The sequence below is a fragment of the Falco naumanni genome, chromosome 5 (genome assembly GCF_017639655.2).
Source record: "Falco naumanni isolate bFalNau1 chromosome 5, bFalNau1.pat, whole genome shotgun sequence".
NCBI lineage: Eukaryota > Metazoa > Chordata > Aves > Falconiformes > Falconidae > Falco > Falco naumanni.
Genome location: NC_054058.1, coordinates 2,619,383 through 2,638,732, shown reverse-complemented (window position 1 = coordinate 2,638,732; position 19,350 = coordinate 2,619,383). Strand labels below are relative to the sequence as shown.

Here is a 19,350-nt window from a genome sequence, read left to right as displayed (position 1 = left end):
ATTAAAATAGTACATAGGCACAGCAAAACAAAGCCTTAAACTGCAAATTAAAACTGACTTCAGCTCCTGGCTTTGTCGCTGTCGTGAATGTCCAAGTCTCCTCATTGGAGTAAGCACATTGTTACTGCCTTAACACAGTGCTTTGGTTCCCCAGGCAAAAACAGGCTTCTGTAAGTAAAAATCTATTACTATTCTTTTGTTTAAAGATATTCTCTTTAAAAAGCCAAATACAAATCAAAATTATTCATTGTATAGTGATTAAAATTCACTTTAAAGACGCTAGCATCCCCTGCGACTCTTGAATTACCTGCGACCTGCAAACAGATTTAAGTCCTACTTACTGCCCTCTGCCAGCTTCCTGTGACTTGAGGGCAGCTAAGCTGTACACACAAAAGTTCGTAAAACTTGGGTTTTTTTAAAAAAAAAAAATCATCAGACCATCAAGCCAGCCACTCTTGCCACTTCTGGAAGTTATTCCCCTTTCTCTGCCCCCACCCACAGTCCCAGAAGTCGATATGGACAAAACCAGAATGAAGGCAGAGGTAAAAACAGGAATTTTAATTCAGAGCATTTAGTGTATTTACAATAGAAAGTTCCTCAGTGGTCAAGGGATGAGACTAAAGAAAAATATCCACGTTACAAATGTGTGGACAACCTGCACCTGATGCAGGCTAATTGATTTTTGCTACTTCTGCTTCACCCAGGGTAACACCTGTGAGAAAGTGATGGAGAGAACCTGGAGATAGTACTGAATGGCTCTCACACTCAAGTAGCAGTCACAGAATGCAGTCCAGGTAGTAGTGTGAAGTTATTCAACAGTTGCTAAGATACACATATATATATATGTGTATTTTTATATATCTGTACACATACACAGTCCCATTTGCAATCAGATCAGATTCAGCAAATCGTTTAGAGATAGGTAAGCAAGTAGACACAAGCCTCCTGACCTGTGTGCAAGCACAGGTCTGCAGAGGCACTCACACTACCAGGTACACAGGTACCTTCTCACCGAGCTGCACGCACGCATTCCTTCCCACTCTGCACTTGGACAGACACGCAGGCAGGTGTTTTGTTAATGCCATCTTACATGGTTTCTAGTTACAGGGAAAAAAAAGGTTGAGAAAAAAAGCACCAACCCTCTCATCTGACTCACTGGCCTGGAATCCTTATTCCTCTTGAACTTGAGGGAAATGGGGGTGTGGAAAGAGTAACATCCTCCCGTTGTTTCTCATGAGCCACCACTTCTGGATCGCCGTAATTCTTTTGCCACAGCGAAACTAGCCGATACCAAAAGGGGGCAATCTTCCCCCGCTCGCAGCAGGAGGCACATCCTCCCACCACTTCCCTTGAGTCAGGTTTAGCAATCACAGGGCTGCAATGTGAGCCAGTTCAACTGTCTGATCTTGCAGAAAAACACATCTGCAAAAAGTGAGTGAGTACTTTACCACCCAGCCAGCTTAACCAAGTCATCCTAGAAGTTTACCCAGCACATGGTGGGTGGAGCATCTGTTTCAGCAACAATTTGTCCATCAAGCAGCTGATCAAGTCACTCTGAGCTCCCGTTTCCATCTTGGTCCAAGTTCACACCTCACTTTATGAGATGCTTTCCCGCCTTGGGAAAGGAGTTGTTGCAGAAGTCTGTCTTGGCTTAAAGGTGTTCAGTTACATGGTGGCTGAGAAGCAAGCCTCAGCCTTCCTCCAGCATGATCTGCTGCCACCTCCAACAAACCCAGCTAAGGAGTGTTAGAAAGACTGGGAGATACGGGAAAAGGAAGACAGAAAAGGGAGTTATGATCCTCTCTCTTAACAGGGCAACCAAAGCAGAAACAGATTAAAGATGGCTGTGGAGGCTGCAAGGCTGAGGAGAGTTCTGGTTTAGCAAAGCCTCTTGAACAGCTTCACTGCAGCCACTCAGCTCCATGTGGTTAAGAACACAGCTGATGCGCTCCACAGTTGCAGCATGGCCCATCTGCAGTTTCCACAGTCTAAGCATTTCATACTGGGCATCTCGTAAACGTCGATGTTCCATCTCAATTCGCTCTAGATCACAGTCACTCAGACCCAGACGCCTCACAAACTCTTTCCACCGAGATGGTGGTACGTGATCGACTACAGTGTAGAGAATAGCAGGGTCTGTGAAAAGAAAAAGTGTGAAAACCAGAGTTCTGCAGCCTCAAGGAAAATGCAAATAATCCAAGGCTGGATGGTGCCTTGGGATCAGGTATTACCCCTGCTGTGCAGGTCTTCTACTAAGCAGTCACACAGACTTGTGTGATGTCCAGACTTGCCCTTACCCCTCAAAAAGCAATGGGGATGCTTCCATATGCTCTTGTGTAAGGTTATGAGCAGAGCTGGGCATGCATGCTTAGGGCCTTGCTGCCACATTCCTGCAAAAAGGATGCCTTGGGTCACCATCCCAGAGGCACCAAGACTGACGGCATGTTGCCACATATGACAATCTATTTTGCTACTAGGGAAAAGGGAGAACAGAAAAGTCTTGCACAGGTGTTTAGCATATACAGCCTGGCAGGCTCTGGGCATGCTTCTCGCTTTGTACTGTGCCATGCATGAAGTATACACACAGGTCGTGCACACCCAGGTAAGGGCTGTTCAACATCCTCCTAGCTGCATCTGCATAATCAGGTTCTTGTTTGCCAGGGGAAAGAGGGAAGGATGGGGGGAGTTTCACTTACTGCCTGGAAGCTGCGTCTTCCTGGCAGGTCTGACACAGTCTGGTAATTCATGGGAACTCTGCAGCAGAGGCACAGGTGGTGGTGTTGCATTCACCAGCAATTCTGTTTCCTTCTGGGACTCAGAAACAAGGATGGAGACTTCACTTCTTTTTACCTCAGCCTGAAAGACACATTTTCTTAGTCCAGAATCACCCACAGCAGCACAATACACCCGTCTCCTGCAAAGAACCTCTAGCTTTATATAGTAAAATTTATCCAAGCTAGGTGGGGAGCAAGTGCTGAGGTTTTAATTCTTCCTATATGCCTTGTTGGAGCAGAAGGCACCAAACATCTCTTTCCAGCAGAACCCAGGAAGTTTAACTCCTTTTTGGCATCAAAACACAGAAGTCTGGAAAAAAGTATTTCTTTACAAAATCAGGTAAGGCTGGGACCGGAAATCACCACCATTCTAGAAGCTCAACATGCCACCTTTCCCACCAGCCTTCTCTGTAAGGCTGTGGAAGCCTCATCTCAGCTACTGTTTGGGCCCTCTTAATTGCAGTACAACACTGGACACAAAAACACACTGTGAAGCAGCACTGAGAGGCTTGTGGGGTCAAGATCTGAAGTAAAATGAGATAAATCCTCCAAGTCTGGTGTATATAGAGAAAAAGGAATTAAGTACCAGCTAGCTGAAAAAAAAATGCATCCAGAAAGAAAAAAAAAAGCAAAAAGCCAGGAGTTTGAGCAGCATCCTGTAGAAGAGGGCATGTAAAACGTTAATGACTCCACCCTCTACAGGAAAAGACTTCTGAATTAAACAGCCCTATTACTCAGCTCATTTGAAAATACAAGGGCTGAAAACAGCCCACAGGGAAAAATGTTACTCTGGATCCCAGACTAACACAGTTGAAAGCAGAAGGAAAGGTTCTTATACTCATCATCTTGCTCACCTCAGATACTGGCTCTTTGGTTGTCTGCGGCAAAGAAACTTTAAAGGAAAAAAAGAGAAAAGAAAGCAGGAATTATTTTCACTTCCTCTCATCCCAGAGAAAACTGGCAAAGCAGCTATGCACAATCCTGCCCTCTAAAAGGGCACATGCAGATCCCCCAGCAATGAGCTCACATGTCCTCTCAGTCACAGCTATGGGCATGGATGCAGAGTTGTAAGAACTGCACCAATAAGCTCTGCTGTCAAGTTCCTGTGTTCCTCTGGCCTTGCAACAAAGCAGAGAAACGGGATCCCCCTCTTTCCCCTCACACGTGTGCACATACACATCACACAGAGAGCGATGTCTATCCCAATTCATATCACTGCATTTGCGGCTGTACTCACCACAGGAGTAGAAAGACGACGCTATCCCATTTCCCTGGACCAGCTTCACTACTTTATTTACAATGTAGAGGACAGAGATAACTCCAAATATTGCAACAATGATGCCAAGGACAAGGCTCACATCTGGACAAAAGGAAGAGGGCAAATGAGTGAGTGACTGAGAAAGGAGGTGGTAGGTGCTAGAGGAAGAACAGCAAGTGAAGACATGCAAATTGCAGAAAAAGAATAGTAGTTTGAGAGAGTGGAGAAAGTAACACTTTACAAAAGGCACTAACAGAACAAAAGCCCACACTGAAAAGATTTCACTGCCCCTCAGTTCCCTCAGTACTCACTCAGCCCAGATGAAGTCGGTGAGGTAGTCACTGGGCTATGACACTGCAAGCATTCTTCTCCAACGCAGCTGAAAGAGCAAATCAGAGGTGAGCGACTGTGAAATGAAACGGCAGCCATTTGTAACAATCCTGAGTAACAGACAAGTTAAGATGAGCCTGCAAAGCAAAGCAATGCAGTGTGGCCTGTGACTGGGATTTTAGTAGGCTGATGCCTACATTCAGAAGACTGGGGGTGGCAGAGGGGAAGACCTGATTGCGCCAGAAAGGCAGAATGTTGTAAAGAGCCTTGAGGAAAATTTCCTCCCCCTGTGAGGCTTGTGTCTGCTGTCTCTCCTACTCAGTGGAGGAGCAGACAGAGAAAAAAAATAAACCTCACCTGTTGCAAGGCTTGCAAACATTACTAAGTGTCAAGAAGAATCGAGGCTTACACCTGCAAATTGTGTCTTTGTTCTTTGAACCTGTAGAGAAAAGAAGAAACCATTGCTGTATTCTGGACAGAGAAAAAAACAAAAGGACAGAAATCCACTCCAAGACGGGTGGGAGACTATCCCTCTTTGAGCCTGGAGAACTGCTAATGAAAAAGATAGAGGATTAGGTCTATGTTTGAGGACAGAGCTGGGGGAAGGAGAAAAAGAAAAATAACAGTTCCACTGTCCTGATAGGTCAGGGTCCTCTGTAGAGGCTTGGAAAGGGTCTAAAATTACAGTGCAGCTGAAATTGGTCTAACAGATAATGACAGTTCCAGCACAAAAGCAGGGAAAGTCACTCAAGTTCAAGTGTGACAGGAAGGGGAAATCACATTAGTCAGGCAAAAATAAGGGAGAAGTGGTCCCTGAGCAGCTGGGACTGGTGAGGAAGTCAGTTCATGGCAGGGAGAAATCACTTCAAGCCATGGGACACATATCCACTCTTGTGATCTGCTATGCTGCGAGTGCAAGGGATAAGAAAGGAAAGAGCTATTGCTTCTAAGCAAGTCACAGTATGGAGACCAAGTAAAATAGGTGTGGAGAGGAGCAGACAAGAATAGCAATAGAAAGACATTAAGGTGCATGAGGGGGAGGGAAAAAGGTACCAGAACAAGCAGCATGCGTTCTGTGGCAAGAGAGGGACAGGACTAAAACTGTTCTACATCAGCCAAGAGGGAAGAAAACTGCTGAAGGGCAGCATACGATGATGACCCTGGAGGATAAACACAAGCATGGAAACTGTGACAAGATAGATTACTGAGCACCAGAGGGAACACATTCACCAGAGAGACAGCAAACCTCACGCTAGGCAGGGTAAGAGATGGGAAAGGGATCACAAGCAGCAGAATTTGCAAAGAAGGGATAGCTTCAGGACAAGGTAAGCAGCATTTACGGGACACAAACAGAATTAGACTGCAGCACAAAGTGGAGGGCAGCAAGCAGTATTTCATTAAGATCTCTGATTCTTGACTGGAGATGAGGCAGCTTGGGACAGCTGACACAGGTACTTCTCTCAGACGCCTGCACCATCCCCAGATCATGCCCAATGCCACTGGGTACAGTTCAGCATTACCTGAGAAGCTCTTTACTTTAAAACACTGCACAGTACACTGTGGTGTTAAGCAACCGACTGGCAAGCGGTTCAGCTAAGCACTGGAACCAACAGTATTTTCAGCCATTGTACTCAAAGTGCTTCCAGGAGCTGGTGAGGGAAACGCAATGAGCATCAGAAGACAAAAAAGGAAGGCGAGGAGGAAATCTGCTCTAGAACATAAAGACCTTGTACGTGCAAGGCAGACGTACCAAAATCAAGTAGAAAGTATCTCCTCACAACAGCCAAAACCCAAGAAACCACTCAAGAACAAAAGGAAGGAAAAACCTGTGATAGAAAACAGGGATTGATGCCAAGGCAGGCAAAAAATGGGAAAAGGGCGCAGACAAAAGCAACAGTTGTTCCAAAACTTCAATCACTTCGGGTCAAGGTGCTACAGTATCAGCAAGTGAACAGAGGACTGTTAATGACTACCCTAGTACAGTATGTCCATACTGGAGCCATATCCATGCCATACTCACAGTTGGCAATAATCCCATTGACACACAAGCTGCAGTTCCTACACTGGAAGAGATCAGATGGGCCAATCTGATACTGATTCTTCCGACAGCCGCATACAGTATCTTGCTTTGGGGTGCAGGGGGTCTCTACTATCTGCTGGAATTCTGAGGAAGGAAAGAAGAAATGATTATTCCAACCTCTTCCTTCACCTTCAACTGAAAGAGCACTGTTACGACGACAGGTATTATTATCCCCTAACCTTCCAGAAAAAGGCCAAAAAGGTGTGCAAACTGTGTATCAGACTGTAGTAATTTGCTAACTGTTATTCCTGCTGTTCCCAATCCCTTCCCATACACTGTCCTTTTGCCCATTCAATTGTACTTTTCCCAGCTTCCTCACTCACCTTGCCATCCTCTCCAACCTCCCACCCGCCACTACCACCCATTTCCCTCAGGTTCTGTAGATAACTCACCTGTACGGCAATGTGTGCACTGGAAGCATTTAGACATGGTGTTATCAACAGCTGTGAATGTGCCATTAGCACACGGAAGACAGACAGGTGCCTGGTCAGGCCGATCACAGTCTTTCGCCTTGTAGGTACCTGCAAGAAAATCATTCAACAGAGCTCTGACAGGAAGGCAAACACATTGTCTTAGGGAGGATAGGAGTCACTGATTCCTCAAGAGAAACTCTGGAGCTGATGATGTAAGGACCGAGTATGCTTGCTGTCAACAGCATGAAGGACACAGAGTCCAAAAGAAAAGACAAAGAATGAGAATTTATCTGGGTAGGGATAGGTACCAAGGAAAGGGAGCACTGATGTAGCTGGCAGGACAGAGACAGTTTGAGAGCACAAGACAGTGAAACACCTCTAAGGTGAAGGTCACTATTACTATACTTATTTTATGTACCTGCATGGCACCTCATGCAGCAGTGGGTCTCTCTGGGATGTAGGTACTGTCCCAGTTGACACTGCACCTGCCTCTTTTCTCTCCTCAAAGGGTTAGAGGGGTCTCTTCCATCCAAAGCTACCCGATGGACTTGCAGTGTATATGGCAATGGAGCAATTTCTACAGATTCCTTTGTCAACACACAGACAAATGTTAGGATGACCTGTAAATACAGAGAGAAAGAAAGAGGGAGAGAAACAAGGTCAGAAAACATCATATCCTCTTGCAGACTGCACAGCTGACTTCAGCACTTACAATGAAATCTTGCTATAACAGCGAGTTCAATTGACTTAACCAATTCTGTCATCAGAACCCTCCACTGACAAGTGTGTGGGGAAATTATTTACCAAAAAAACCCCGAACAACCCATGCCTGTCATCTGTGTTATTAATAAATGCAACATAATGGTCTCTATGACAAACTAATTGTATATAAAGAAAATACTTTTTGTGATGTGTAATTTGTAGATGAAATGCCTTGAAAATCCTGCAACTTGCAAGAAAGTTTCTCAAGAGCAAGGGAATGTTTTTATTAAGGAAGGAAGGCAGACTGCCCATCCAGCAACAGATCCAGAAAGAAGGAAGTATCCAGTACTTGCAGTTCTATCAAATAAATAAACCAGTTGTGAAGTCTGGAATAAGGCAGCAGAGGGGGATCTCACTGCATGCAAAGTACAGAAAACATTCCAAAACTCCTCCAGAGCAAGCCAGCCCTAGAACCGTGGGAAAGTTAGGTTTTCAACTTCTCTCCCTGTCAAACGTACATTCTTCCTCTTAAACTGCAGCTGTTAACACTCAGTCTGAACAGTCTGCCACAGAAATGCGGTGGGTTTTTTCTAATTCCTTTAAGATTTACTTGCTGGTTTTCACTTTGAAGAGGACTTATCAAGAATTTTAACAGAAATATTAAAATTGGCGTGACTGCAGTATGACTGTAAGACAGCATGAGTGTGTATACACACACATGCGGGAAGGAACAGCAGAGCAAAGGGTTAAAAGAACAGCCTATGCCAACAATGAAAGACACCATTCCCTGGACATTGTTTTCAGGACATTATTCCCAACAGTGAAATTGAGAAATGTGCTGTTTATGACATGGCCAAAAGGTCTACACTGTGGTAAGACCACAGCATAGATGACTCATCAGCAAAAGACCAGGAGGACAGTAATGAGATTGCACCATATCACAAACACAATTCCTTTGCCTGTTGGCCCAACAGAAAAATAGACCTTAGGCATGTATTTCAAGCATGTGTTCAGACAAGGAAAAAAAACCACCATAAAAACCCAAAAAGATTAAAGAAAAAACAAAACCGGGAAACAACTTGGCCCAAAATTTATGGAACATCAAGTCAGCAAGTTTCCATGGAGCAAACCCAGCTGATTACTCCCAAAGGGTTTGATGGACTTGTCCAAAAACTAGTTTGTGGTGCCATGAAGAGCCCCAGAAGCATGATGAAGACTTGACAGCCAGCATGCCTCGTCATCTGCACTGCACACAAGCGATCCTGGCCACACCATCTGGACATACACATGTTGGTGCTCCCAAGTATGTCGTGAGGAGTGCGTGCCAATGCAGTCTATGCATCAGATCATGTGAATGCCTGAAAATCAACTTTTTTGCGTGTGTGTGTGTGCATGCAAATAAATACCACCCCACCCCGTTCATACAACCTCACACTGAGTTTTACTGCACCAACTTCCCTATGTTGTAATGTTTTCCCAGCTTGCTTTTTTTAAAGTGGCAAGATGCTTAACTACACGGGCACAGCTTTAGAGTTCTGCTTCTTTTTGCTTTTTCAGCTAGGAGACTTGTAGCAAAAGGAAAGTAAACCAGTAAGGGTAAACCACAATGCTGATACCAATTTTGTGGTTGCAAGCTTAGGAAAAGATACACAAAGTAAGATGGCTATGACAGCCCCACACTGTCCTGTTTCTCTCTTAAAAAGCCTTGGGGAGAAAAGGTACATACATGAAAGCAACTTAAAACCTCAGGAAGGATAGGACTTTGCAACTCTGACAAAGCAAAAACCCCGTTTTTCAGACAGCACTGTCAAAGACATATTCAATAGACCAGATGAACAGGGGCAACAAAAAAGGAAAAAAAAAAAAAACAAACGAACCACATATTTAAATAGCTATCATTTGAGACTTCATTAGCTGACCACAGGATAAATGCAAGCACTCCAACAACTCAGTAAGAAATAAAACTTGTTTTCAGCAGCTGACAGTCTTAAAAGATTGACCACTTGCAGGAAAACAACAGATAATTCACACAAATGGTCTGACAGCCAAAATAAAAACATCCTGATTCTCTAGGCAATGATTAATCCCCAGATATAAGAATCTATACACTCGACTCGTAAGACAGATAAGTCAGCAACAGAAACAACAGAGGAAAGCTCCAAAGATCAAGCTAAAAATACATAGAAAATTGGTCAGATACACCTTCAAAACCCAAACACAACACGAAAGGTATTTTCAGTTTTATCAGATTGAACAAAAGTGTGTCTGCAAGTGTAATCAAACCAGAATTAACACATTATTACTGATCAAAATCTGAGGAACAAAGAGTCACAGACCACAAGTGATTCACGAACCAGTGACTCGGCCTTCCAGAAAAATCATTCGCATGGCAAAAAACCCAAAACCAAGCAAAAAACCACACACCATCACCTTAAGCAGCTCCCCAAGCCCTTCAGCAGTATACAGATTTTTACCAACGACAGACTTCATAAAATTCAGGAAATACGTGAAATTAGAATAGAATGGCCTGTTCCAGCTGGGAGGGACCTGAGCGGCCACCCAGCCCCACGGCCCGGCCACTGCAGGGCTGACCACACGCTGCAGGCGGTGCTAAGGGCTCTGTCCCAAGGCCTCACCCCCGACAGGCTCGGGGCAGCCACCACCTCTCTCGGAAGCCTGTCCCAGCGCCTGGCCACCTCCGGGTGACGAAAGGCTTCCTCGTGTCCAGTCCCAGCTCTCCCGGCGCAGCTCCGAACCGCTCCCGCCTGTCCCATCGCCGGACCCCAGGGAGAAGAGCTCAGCACCTCCCCCCCCCCCCTCCCCTCCCCAGGGAGCTGCAGAGCCGTGGGGTCGCCCCTCAGCCCCCTTCGCTCCAAACCAGACAGGCCCCAAGCCCCCAGCCGCTCCCCACAGGACACGAGCCCTGCGGCCCTTTCACCAGCGTTGGTCCCTCCTCTGGGCACCTCCGAGCACCTTCCCGTCCCTCTGAAACGGCGGGGCCCAGACCTGCCCCCGGCGCCCAGGGCGAGGCCGCGCCGAGGCTGGGCACAGCGGGGGGACCGGCTCCCTTGCCCGGCCGGTGATGCTGCCTGTGATGCACCCCAGGGTGCGGGCTGCCCGTGGCTGCCAGGGCACACTGCTGACCGATCCTGAGCCTGCTGCCCACCAGCACCCCGGAGCCCCTGCTGCAGGGCTGCTCTGCGGCCGCTCCCCTCCCCGTTCACACTTGTGCCCGGCGCTGCTCCATCCCAAGTGCAGAATCCGCCACTTGGACTTGTTGGATTCCATCCCATCAGCCACAGCCCAATGCTCCAATCTACCCAGATCCCTCTGCAAGGCCTCTTGTCCCTCAAGAGAGTCAACGGCACCTCCCAGTTCGGTACCATCAGCAAACTGGTGCGGTCAGCTCCTGCCCCCAGATCACTGATAAACACACTGACCAGAACCGGCCGTAGCACTGAGCCCTGAGGGGCACCGCTGGCCACCAGGCGCCAGCCAGACGTAGCCCCATTTACCAAACCCTGAAGCCTCAAGTCACTGATCGCTGCTCACCAAGGCAGTTTAAAGGTCTTCTACAACTGAAATAAGGTGACTTTCCATTGTTACATTTATAACATGCTCTGATTCCACTTGCCAGGAGAAAGAACAAGCATCCACTAACCAATACTGCATAGAGAAGTGGACAGCGTGTATTACCTAAGCCAAATGATAATTGAAACCACCAAACCACATCATGCACACCGGTGTTTCACGTTTTTAGTGAGCGGGGACTGCCCAGGAAAAAAAAAAAGTCAGCAGAAACTCTAGGTTTTATTTCTGAAACTGCTGCAGAAATAAACAAAACACAGCAGATAAAAACCAGAATGCTGCTTCCTTAAATGATTCCACCCCTCCTGGTGACAGCTACATGCCCCACACATTCTCCTTGGATATGAAGCAGCCCCAGGTCCTTCTTATGTCTCATGTCAGCAACTTACTGCCAGATAGCTACAGTGGGAAAAAAAGCGCTACACAAGCCCCAAAGCTCTTCTGTGCAAAGTTCTGGCAGCCGAGACAGGAGTTAAGAGCCCCTATACCATCTTCAATCTCAAATATTCTTGAATTACTGCCACTGCTACAAGTCACACCCTTGCTGCTGCTTCTGCTTCACCAGACCATGCACTGAGAACTGCAAGGGAGGTGACAACTCTACAGAGCAAGCCAAAGAAAGAAAGGAACAGCAAAGATAAAAGTGAAGAACACAGCAAAATGCAAGAAGGCAGGGGGAGGGGAGGGGAATAAAAAGGGACATTTGAGAGCAGTGTTCTCAGGCCAAGGAAAAAGAATGCACACTATCTGAAACAAGGACAGAACAGGGAAGTGCAGCGTATCAGGGCTACCATATCATCACCTGCCAAAGTCCACAAAGCTAGGAAACGCCAAATTCCTCCACACAGATGCTGCAGCTCTGTATCATGCACTTTGCCCTTCCCTGTGCAGAGGTGTAGCCCTGCTGCTACCTGCAGGGCTCCTCGCCCTCAGGGAGGAGGGGGGAGGAAGCAGGTACAGTGACACACAGGTATGACAGTATGACAGAGAAGAGGACAGAGAGGGTTTTGTTGGGAGCAAGACTCCCTCTTTCTACCCCTCTGGTAGAAAGCCAGTGGATGCCTAGAGGTGTCCCGAGAGGACCAAGGCCAGTCACAGCAAGCAAACTAAGTGGGAAGGGGAGGGGGGGGATTAGCCAGGTGAGAAATGACTCCTGCACACACACAGCACCTTGACACCCCACGACTGTTCATGTGAACTAACAGGAAGGCAATACTTGCTAGAGCAGATGCTCGGGTATTAGTATTCCAAACAATTCACAAAGTATTGCCCATCACTAAGCTAATTTGTAGAATAGTTCCAAATTAGTAATTTTCAGTTTAAATCTCCTTGTTACAAAAGGAAAAAGCTGACATTTTCAGAATAAAACAACATTATAAATCCAGATGTGCTGTTAAAATTTGATTAGGAGGCTTACTCTTTTTTGTACACACCTGACATTAATAATTTAATAATTGTTTCCCCAACAACAACTTATTCAACTGCTTCTCTCAAAAAAAATTCAATTTTGCAAATTCCATTTTTAAACTAAAGAACTACCTGCAAATAAAAGGCATGGCAAGTCATTAGAACTTCTCACGCATTTCTTAATAGAAACTTCCCTTTGCTTAAGAGTTCAGCATGATACACGCCAATATTAAAGTAATTTACATATTAGTCATCTGTTAGCCTTTTTGATGAGTCATAAAAATAAGCCAGCCTGGAAGTGTGGAGGAAAATAGAGATCTTATTCAGAGTAACAGGCTACCAAAGAAATCAGGGTGCAAGATTACCCTGATGATCTTTGACTGCTTCAGCCATTTCCAAAAGCTCTTTGAGGTTTGCATTTTAAGTTTGCTACACAAAGATGCACAGGAAACCAGAACTTCTGCTTTACACATTGAGAAATGTGTATTGAAGCAACATTTACAGGAAGCTTTTCTCATTGCTCACCAAAACCTGGAAAGGTCAAAAGAAAAATACAAGAGCTATTATTATAAATAATCCTCCATTTTCTGAAGATCAGATGGAGGAATGCTGCACTTGTCTAAAATCAGGAAACTGGTAATAACTTTCATGCAATGAAGAAGGCCTTAGAAATCTTAACTTAAAAAACATAAAAAACTGATTTATCTATAAAGATAATGGACTTCATATTACAAAATGTGTACCTATCTTTATTGTACATACAGTTAGAAGTGTTTACTTCATATTACCAGAGATAAAGAGTGGAAAAGTCAGTAGGTGACCACAACCAGCAGAAAATAACTTTTTCATTTTTCCTTAGAGGACACAGTGGTGAACAGTGTCAGAGTCCTGAGTCCACCCACAGCCCAGTGCTTTGCCTGCCTGCCTTCAGGGCTGGTTCCAGAGCTGTACAGCCTGCACAGCCTCGAAACTGAGCGCTGCCCGAGCAAGAGCTGCGCCAAGGGTCTGCGGGGCCTCCCCCTTCAATCCCGAGTGGATTTTGAGCAGAGCACGAGTCCTCAGCCCTGCGCGCGCTGTGCCACAGCCACACTCACACCCCTTGTCAGTGACTCACTAGGTGAATTTTTTAAGAGCCAGGTAATTGTTACATGCTGAGTGAGCCCTACTCATTGCAACTGATACACTCTTGTTTGTTTTAACAGAGCAATGATGCTTTGAGATGTGCTTCTCACTGTCAAGCTCCCAAGACCACAACAGAAAGATCTGCGTTACCAAGGGTTCAAAGGAATCAATCGGGTAGCCAGGGATGAGGACAAGATTATGGGACAGAACACAAGACAAGATCTGCCCCAAATAAAAACAAAACACCTTTGTGACATTTAAAGAAAATGGATAAAGAGGAGCAAAATGACAAAACTGCTTTTAGCCCCAATAATACTGCTAATGCAAAAAATTGATTACTTAGTAAAAAGTAAGGGAAAGGCATCCAAACTAACAATACTGATTGCTTGTGAGAACTTAAATTACCACACAACTGAAATTAGCGCAGACCCAGATATCAGCATGTTCCATTTAGCTAGAAGTGGACAGTCATCAAAAACAGAAATTGAAATTAGCTTAATAAGCAGATAAAAAGTTGAATGAATCAAGCTGGAGAAAGCAATCAGAAATGCAATCAAGTGCTACAGATTATCAGGAAAGGATTTGAGGGCAAAACAGTGAGCACTGTTATGTCATCATACAAATCCGTAAGAACTGAACGCAGACTGCAATTCTGGTTCCCAATCCTGAGAATATAAATTAATCCAGATATTATACAGAGAAAGGTAACAAGGACAATCAGTGGTACAGACTGGCTGTCATAAAAGGAATGATTAAAAAATACTGGTCTATAGAACAGAAAACTGAGCAGAGGGTACTATAGCGGGCCCTAAAATCATGAATGCCATGGAGAAGGTGAACTCGGATGCCTGTTCTCTGTCCCTTCCAATGCAAGAAGTAAGAAGCATCACGTAAAACAAGCAGGAGACAGTTTCAGAACAAATACAGGGAGGCACTTCTTTAGGCAAGGTGTGGGACTCCCTGCCAGAGTGCTGAGGGTGCCAGAAACATGTCTGGTTCCAAAAGCAATCACCACACCCATCAGCAGAAGAAAAAAACACACTCAGAGGTCTGAAATAGAAAGACACCATTTCAACTTGAGAATTCCTATAGTTGCAGATCACTGGAAGCCAGGAAAGTATTTTTATTTCTCATTGCTCTATGCTTGCCTTGCTCCAAAACCCCTTGCAGAAGGGTTCCACTACTGGAAACAGGACAGTAGGCTCAACAGTTTTCTTACAATGCACTTGGTAGCTTGGTTTTCAATTTTTATATAATGCAGCTTCTAACTTCAAAATTGCAATTCCTCCCTTTCCTTTCAAAAGAATCAATGCCAGAAGCACCCTTGTGGCTATTTTGTCTTTTTCCCTTCATAAAACTGAACTGCCTTTAATAAATGAAACTTTTTTTTTTTTTTGGAGACAAAAACCACACTGGCCTCAGTGAAGACAGCTGCCATTTTTTCCACTGCAAAAGTTAGGAGTGCACAGGGAAAACATGGAGGACCTGGAAATGAGGCCAAGGACACGCAAAAAGAGGAAATGCATGGAACAAGCTATAGGAAGTTTTAAAGAATTAGAGGAAACCAAGAACTGGAAGACTAGAAACAGGGCACCAAGGGAGTAAGAAAGGATGTGAAAGCAAACACAGGATGGTATGAAAAGTAAATGGAAAATAGAAGGGCATGCAACAGAGTGAGAATTGTAACACTGAAAAAAAAAAATTGATTTTATGGAAAAGATAAATGTGATCTGCAATGAGCGAGTACGGTGTTAGTGAGAACTTGAAATGACATGTAAATAGGAGGGGAAAAATGTCCTCAAAAAAAAAAAAAGAAATCCCACTGAAGGACACTATTCCTCCAGCATATTATCTAAGTGAAGATAATACAATGAATCTGGGGAATCCAGTTATATTTTTGTATATTTTATTGCCAATAATACAAATAACATCACATATAGTATCTGAATTACCGCAAAATATGCGCACTGCTATACTAAAGTCAGCACACCTGGAAAAGCCTATTTCTAACTGGTTTGAAATCTATGCGTAAGTCAATAGTTTATGTATCCTACCTAGGTGCCGAGATGGTAAGTGATCCACAGTGTCGAGGTGTAAGCGCTCCTACTCCACAGTTCCAGCTGTGCTGCCCTGCCACTGCGAGCTGGAAGTGTGTTACCTGGTTTCCAAAAGCTTCCAAGTGCAAAAAGAGATAAAACTTCTGCAGAAGGTAACTTGGGAGTTGCATACTCACAACTTTCTGACAACGAATTAACAGCTAACCCAAGGTTACGTGTCCCGCGCAGCCACATGCGAGTGCCTGCAAGCAGGTGCCCAGGTATTTAGGGATAAACCGTCTGACCTTGTAACTTTTATATCAGAATTTATAACTGTGTCGTGATGCTACCACTACTGTCACTGCCTCATAATGCCGCTGCTGATGGTGGGTGGCCACAGCAGTCAGGTTATTCATGAAACTCTCTGATTTCTTTGACGAGTAACTTTTTCACCCCCAAAATTACAACCGCTTAAAAATATTGACTCAAGCAGATTTACCGGCAAAGCTAAACTTGTTTTTAAACAAATCCGTGTTGGGGCACAGGTACAGCCCACTCATCTTGGTTTAAACGCCAGCAGAGGGACATACATCAAAGCTCCCTTCTAACACCGGCGACGCGCCCGGCCCGGGCCCGGCCCCGCTCGGCCGCGGCAGCGCGGCCCCGCGCCTCGCCAGCTCACGGCCGCAGGAAATCCTCCGCCATTCCCGTAAATCCAGCCTCCTTTTCCCTGGCTCGGGGACAAATCCCGGAAACGGCGCCGGCGAACCCGGTGCCCGGCGGTGGGCGGGAAGGGGAGGAGGGAGCAGGGAGCCGGGAGCAGGGAGCCGGCTCCGGCCCGGCCTCCCCTCAGCAGCGCCGCTGCCCGGCAGGGCACGGGATGGCGGCCCCGGCTTCCCGCCCCTCCTGCCAGCCCGGCGCCAGCCGCCCCCCACCGTGCTGCACACCCGGCCCCTCGGCGGGAGAACACGGCGCCGCCAGCGCCGCCCGCCCCCGCACGGAGCTGCCGTGAGGGAAAGCGAAGCCCCCCGCGAGCAGAAGCCGCCGAGCCGGGCTGGGCCGACGGGCAGCCCCGCCGCGGCGAGGAGGCAGGGAGGGAGCCCGGCTCCGAAAGGGCGGCGGGCAGCGCAGCCCCGCAACCGGCCGCAGCTCCGCAAACCGCCCGCTGCGGGAGCGGAGCCGCCGCCGGGGCACGATCCCGTCCCGTCGGCAGCGGCGATGCCCCCGCCGCCACTTACCGTCCCCAGCGAGCTGCGGGACAGCGCCGGGCCGCGCATGGCTCTGCGGCCCGCTACGTCCCCATGGCAGGGTCCCCCCGCCTTCCGTGGAAGCCGCCCCAGCCCTGCCCAGCGCCGGCCGGAGCAGCGCCGAGCCCAGCCGAGCTTCCGGCGGCAGGAAAGGGGGCGGCCCGGAGGGCGGGGGGCAGGGCGGACGGCGGCCCGGCGGGCGGGGGAGGGGGGGACGGGGGCGGCCCGGCGGGCGGGGAGCGACAGTGCCCGCCCGGCTGCCAGCTCTCCGACCCCGCGACGGGCGAGCCGGCGGCGGGTAGCGGCAGTGCACCGCGGCTGGCGCTGCTAGCGAACACCCGGAGAAGGAGTGAGAGGCGGCCGGCGCTAACCTGAGCGTCTCCCGGGACACGAGCGTTTCCCCCCTCAGCAGTGCTTTTCGTGTTCAGTTCCTGTCAAACTTAACCATGTAGCTGTAAAACTAACGCTTTGCATCTCAACTGCCTTGTCAGCACCTGAATATTTTTAAAGAAAGTTTATCAACCAAAACTAGCATATTTACCCTATATATGACCATCCCGTGCTTTTTAATTTGAAACTGGCATTTTCTTGTACACTCCAATGAACCAGCTGTATTGGCAGTGCAAATGCAAGTGAAGCATATGTAACATTCTGTGCAAGCTCCACTTCATTTAATATATGCTCTTCGTCAAGGAATTTTCTCCACTCCAGGTATCCCGTAGCAGAGTCTCTGGCTTTAAGACCAATAAGGTAATTTGAGTGGTATGGCAGTAGAAACAGCTGGATCTGTGTGCCTCTGGGGATGGACCCCAAACAAAGCAATTATACCTTTACAATCTAAATTCCATACTCCTCTCACAATAGTTCCGACCAGTAGCAATGTTAGGGTCTAGTAATATTAGGGTCTGAGGTCTTGTTCTTCAAAAGGTCTCTTAATTGTCTCTAGGTGAGCAGTTTCTTATCTCTGAGGTTGGAGCTTCTGCTGAGGACTGTAGCAGCCTTCCTTGCTGCCTCATCTTCTAGCTCAAACAGGCTCTTGCAGCCCCTTTTCCATGGAATTAGGTAAAATTTCAACATATCTGGGTGAAAGATCACCGCTTGTGGCCTAAAGCTTCAGCAAATTTAGCTACTAATTCCAGTTAACTCCAGACAGCTCTAGTCCAATATTCCTTAACAGTGTCCTCCCTTATTACCAGACATTCCTTCTAAGCCACTAGTTCTCAGTCTTTCAAGGCAAGATAACATTCTCCATAATTTTATGTACAATATGGTGGTAAGTAATAGGCATAACAAGATTAAACTTTTCAACACAACCACTACTGGGTGCAACATGCATTTACAAATCCCAGTTGTGGTTGGTGACTGACCCAGGAAGGTTTCTCACCAATGATGTTCTCCATCCTTTTTCACAATTCTGAGTACACGATGTATTTCTTTTGCATCATGGTGGCCAGTTAAGTAGATATTTTTGTCTGTTGTTCTGTGTGTATTTTAACAATTGATACAAATCAGCATGTTTTAATAGTTTCTTTACCATTGAGTATTCTCATACTCAATCCACAACACAGCACTGTACCAGCTAATGAGAAGGTAACTGTATCCCAGCCAAAACCAGGACAAAATAATGAGGGCCACAGAGCTATGTAGCTCTCTTCTGCATTGCAGGCTTGGAACAGCTCTGACCTTCCAGCTGCAGGTTTCAGGAAGGAGGGAAATAGAACAACCTGTTCAGGCTGCAGCCATCTCCAGGGATAAAGATGGAAAAAGGTTTACCAAGTTTTGCCCAGTTAATTTCCTTGCCTTGAACCAGGACAATACAAAATTAGCCCCTAAAGGAAAAATTCTCATGCACCAATCAGTACATTCTGTGGAGAAAGAAATCACGTTTTTAATGGATTGTTCCAGATTTATCACATACTGTCACATGAGTGGATAAGGCACACCCTTCCATCTCCATAGATTCAGCCTTCCAGAAAATGAAAAAGTATTTCTCTAGAACCACACAAGTGTCAAGAGAAATCCCCACAGACCTTTACATTGGCCTCTTTGTGCAGCTCGGGTAGGGGAGAGCAATCCCACAGCCTGCTGCACGTTATAGACATTTACAGTAACGCCAAACGCACCAGCACACATCCACTTCCCAGCTTTTGCCAGAACCAAGCCCAAGCCAGCTTCCCCCCCTCCCTCCCGCCTCCCTGCGGCCTGCCAGGCCTTCAGTATTTCCTGAGGCTCCGTGCCACCGCGGAGACCGAGCCCAGCCTTCCACCCTCCTGTCACACAGCCGCTGGATTTCAACCTGCCAGGGCGGCCGCTTTACTCCCGGCTTGCGGAACCCTCCCGGGTTCCCGTTTCTTGCCATCCCTCTCCCTGAGGGACAGCCCCGGTGAGCAACG

At 46.8% G+C, this 19,350-nt stretch overlaps 1 protein-coding gene across 2 annotated transcripts; it reads right to left on the bottom strand.

Moving 5' to 3' along the window:
* Window positions 1–543: 543 nt before the first annotated feature.
* Window positions 544–19,331, bottom strand: TNFRSF1A (TNF receptor superfamily member 1A). Of its 2 annotated transcripts, none has more exons than XM_040595837.1 (10): window positions 19,254–19,331; window positions 7,274–7,475; window positions 6,835–6,963; window positions 6,383–6,526; window positions 4,720–4,801; window positions 4,344–4,411; window positions 4,012–4,134; window positions 3,629–3,666; window positions 2,697–2,856; window positions 544–2,136 (listed from the first exon to the last, which is right to left on the bottom strand). In XM_040595837.1, the coding sequence occupies exons 1-10, from the start codon at window positions 19,314–19,316 to the stop codon at window positions 1,835–1,837; spliced, it is 1,311 nt and encodes a 436-aa protein (XP_040451771.1). In that variant the 5' UTR covers window positions 19,317–19,331; the 3' UTR covers window positions 544–1,834. The 2 variants fall into 2 exon arrangements, with proteins under 2 accessions (XP_040451771.1, XP_040451772.1); XM_040595838.1 differs by lacking the exon at window positions 19,254–19,331 and adding an exon at window positions 16,949–17,106.
* Between the last annotated feature and the right edge of the window lie 19 nt (window positions 19,332–19,350).

Excerpts from the sequence above, each read along its gene's own strand:
- TNFRSF1A (XM_040595837.1), bottom strand. The coding sequence starts at position 19,316 with ATGGCAAGAAACGGGAACCCGGGAGGGTTCCGCAAGCCGGGAGTAAAG. Across the intron at positions 6,964-7,273 it reads CTGCATGAGGTGCCATGCAG|GTACCTACAAGGCGAAAGAC; the intron begins GTACATAAAATA and ends ATTTTCTTGCAG. Across the intron at positions 4,412-4,719 it reads GTTTGCAAGCCTTGCAACAG|CTGCGTTGGAGAAGAATGCT; the intron begins GTGAGGTTTATT and ends TTGCTCTTTCAG.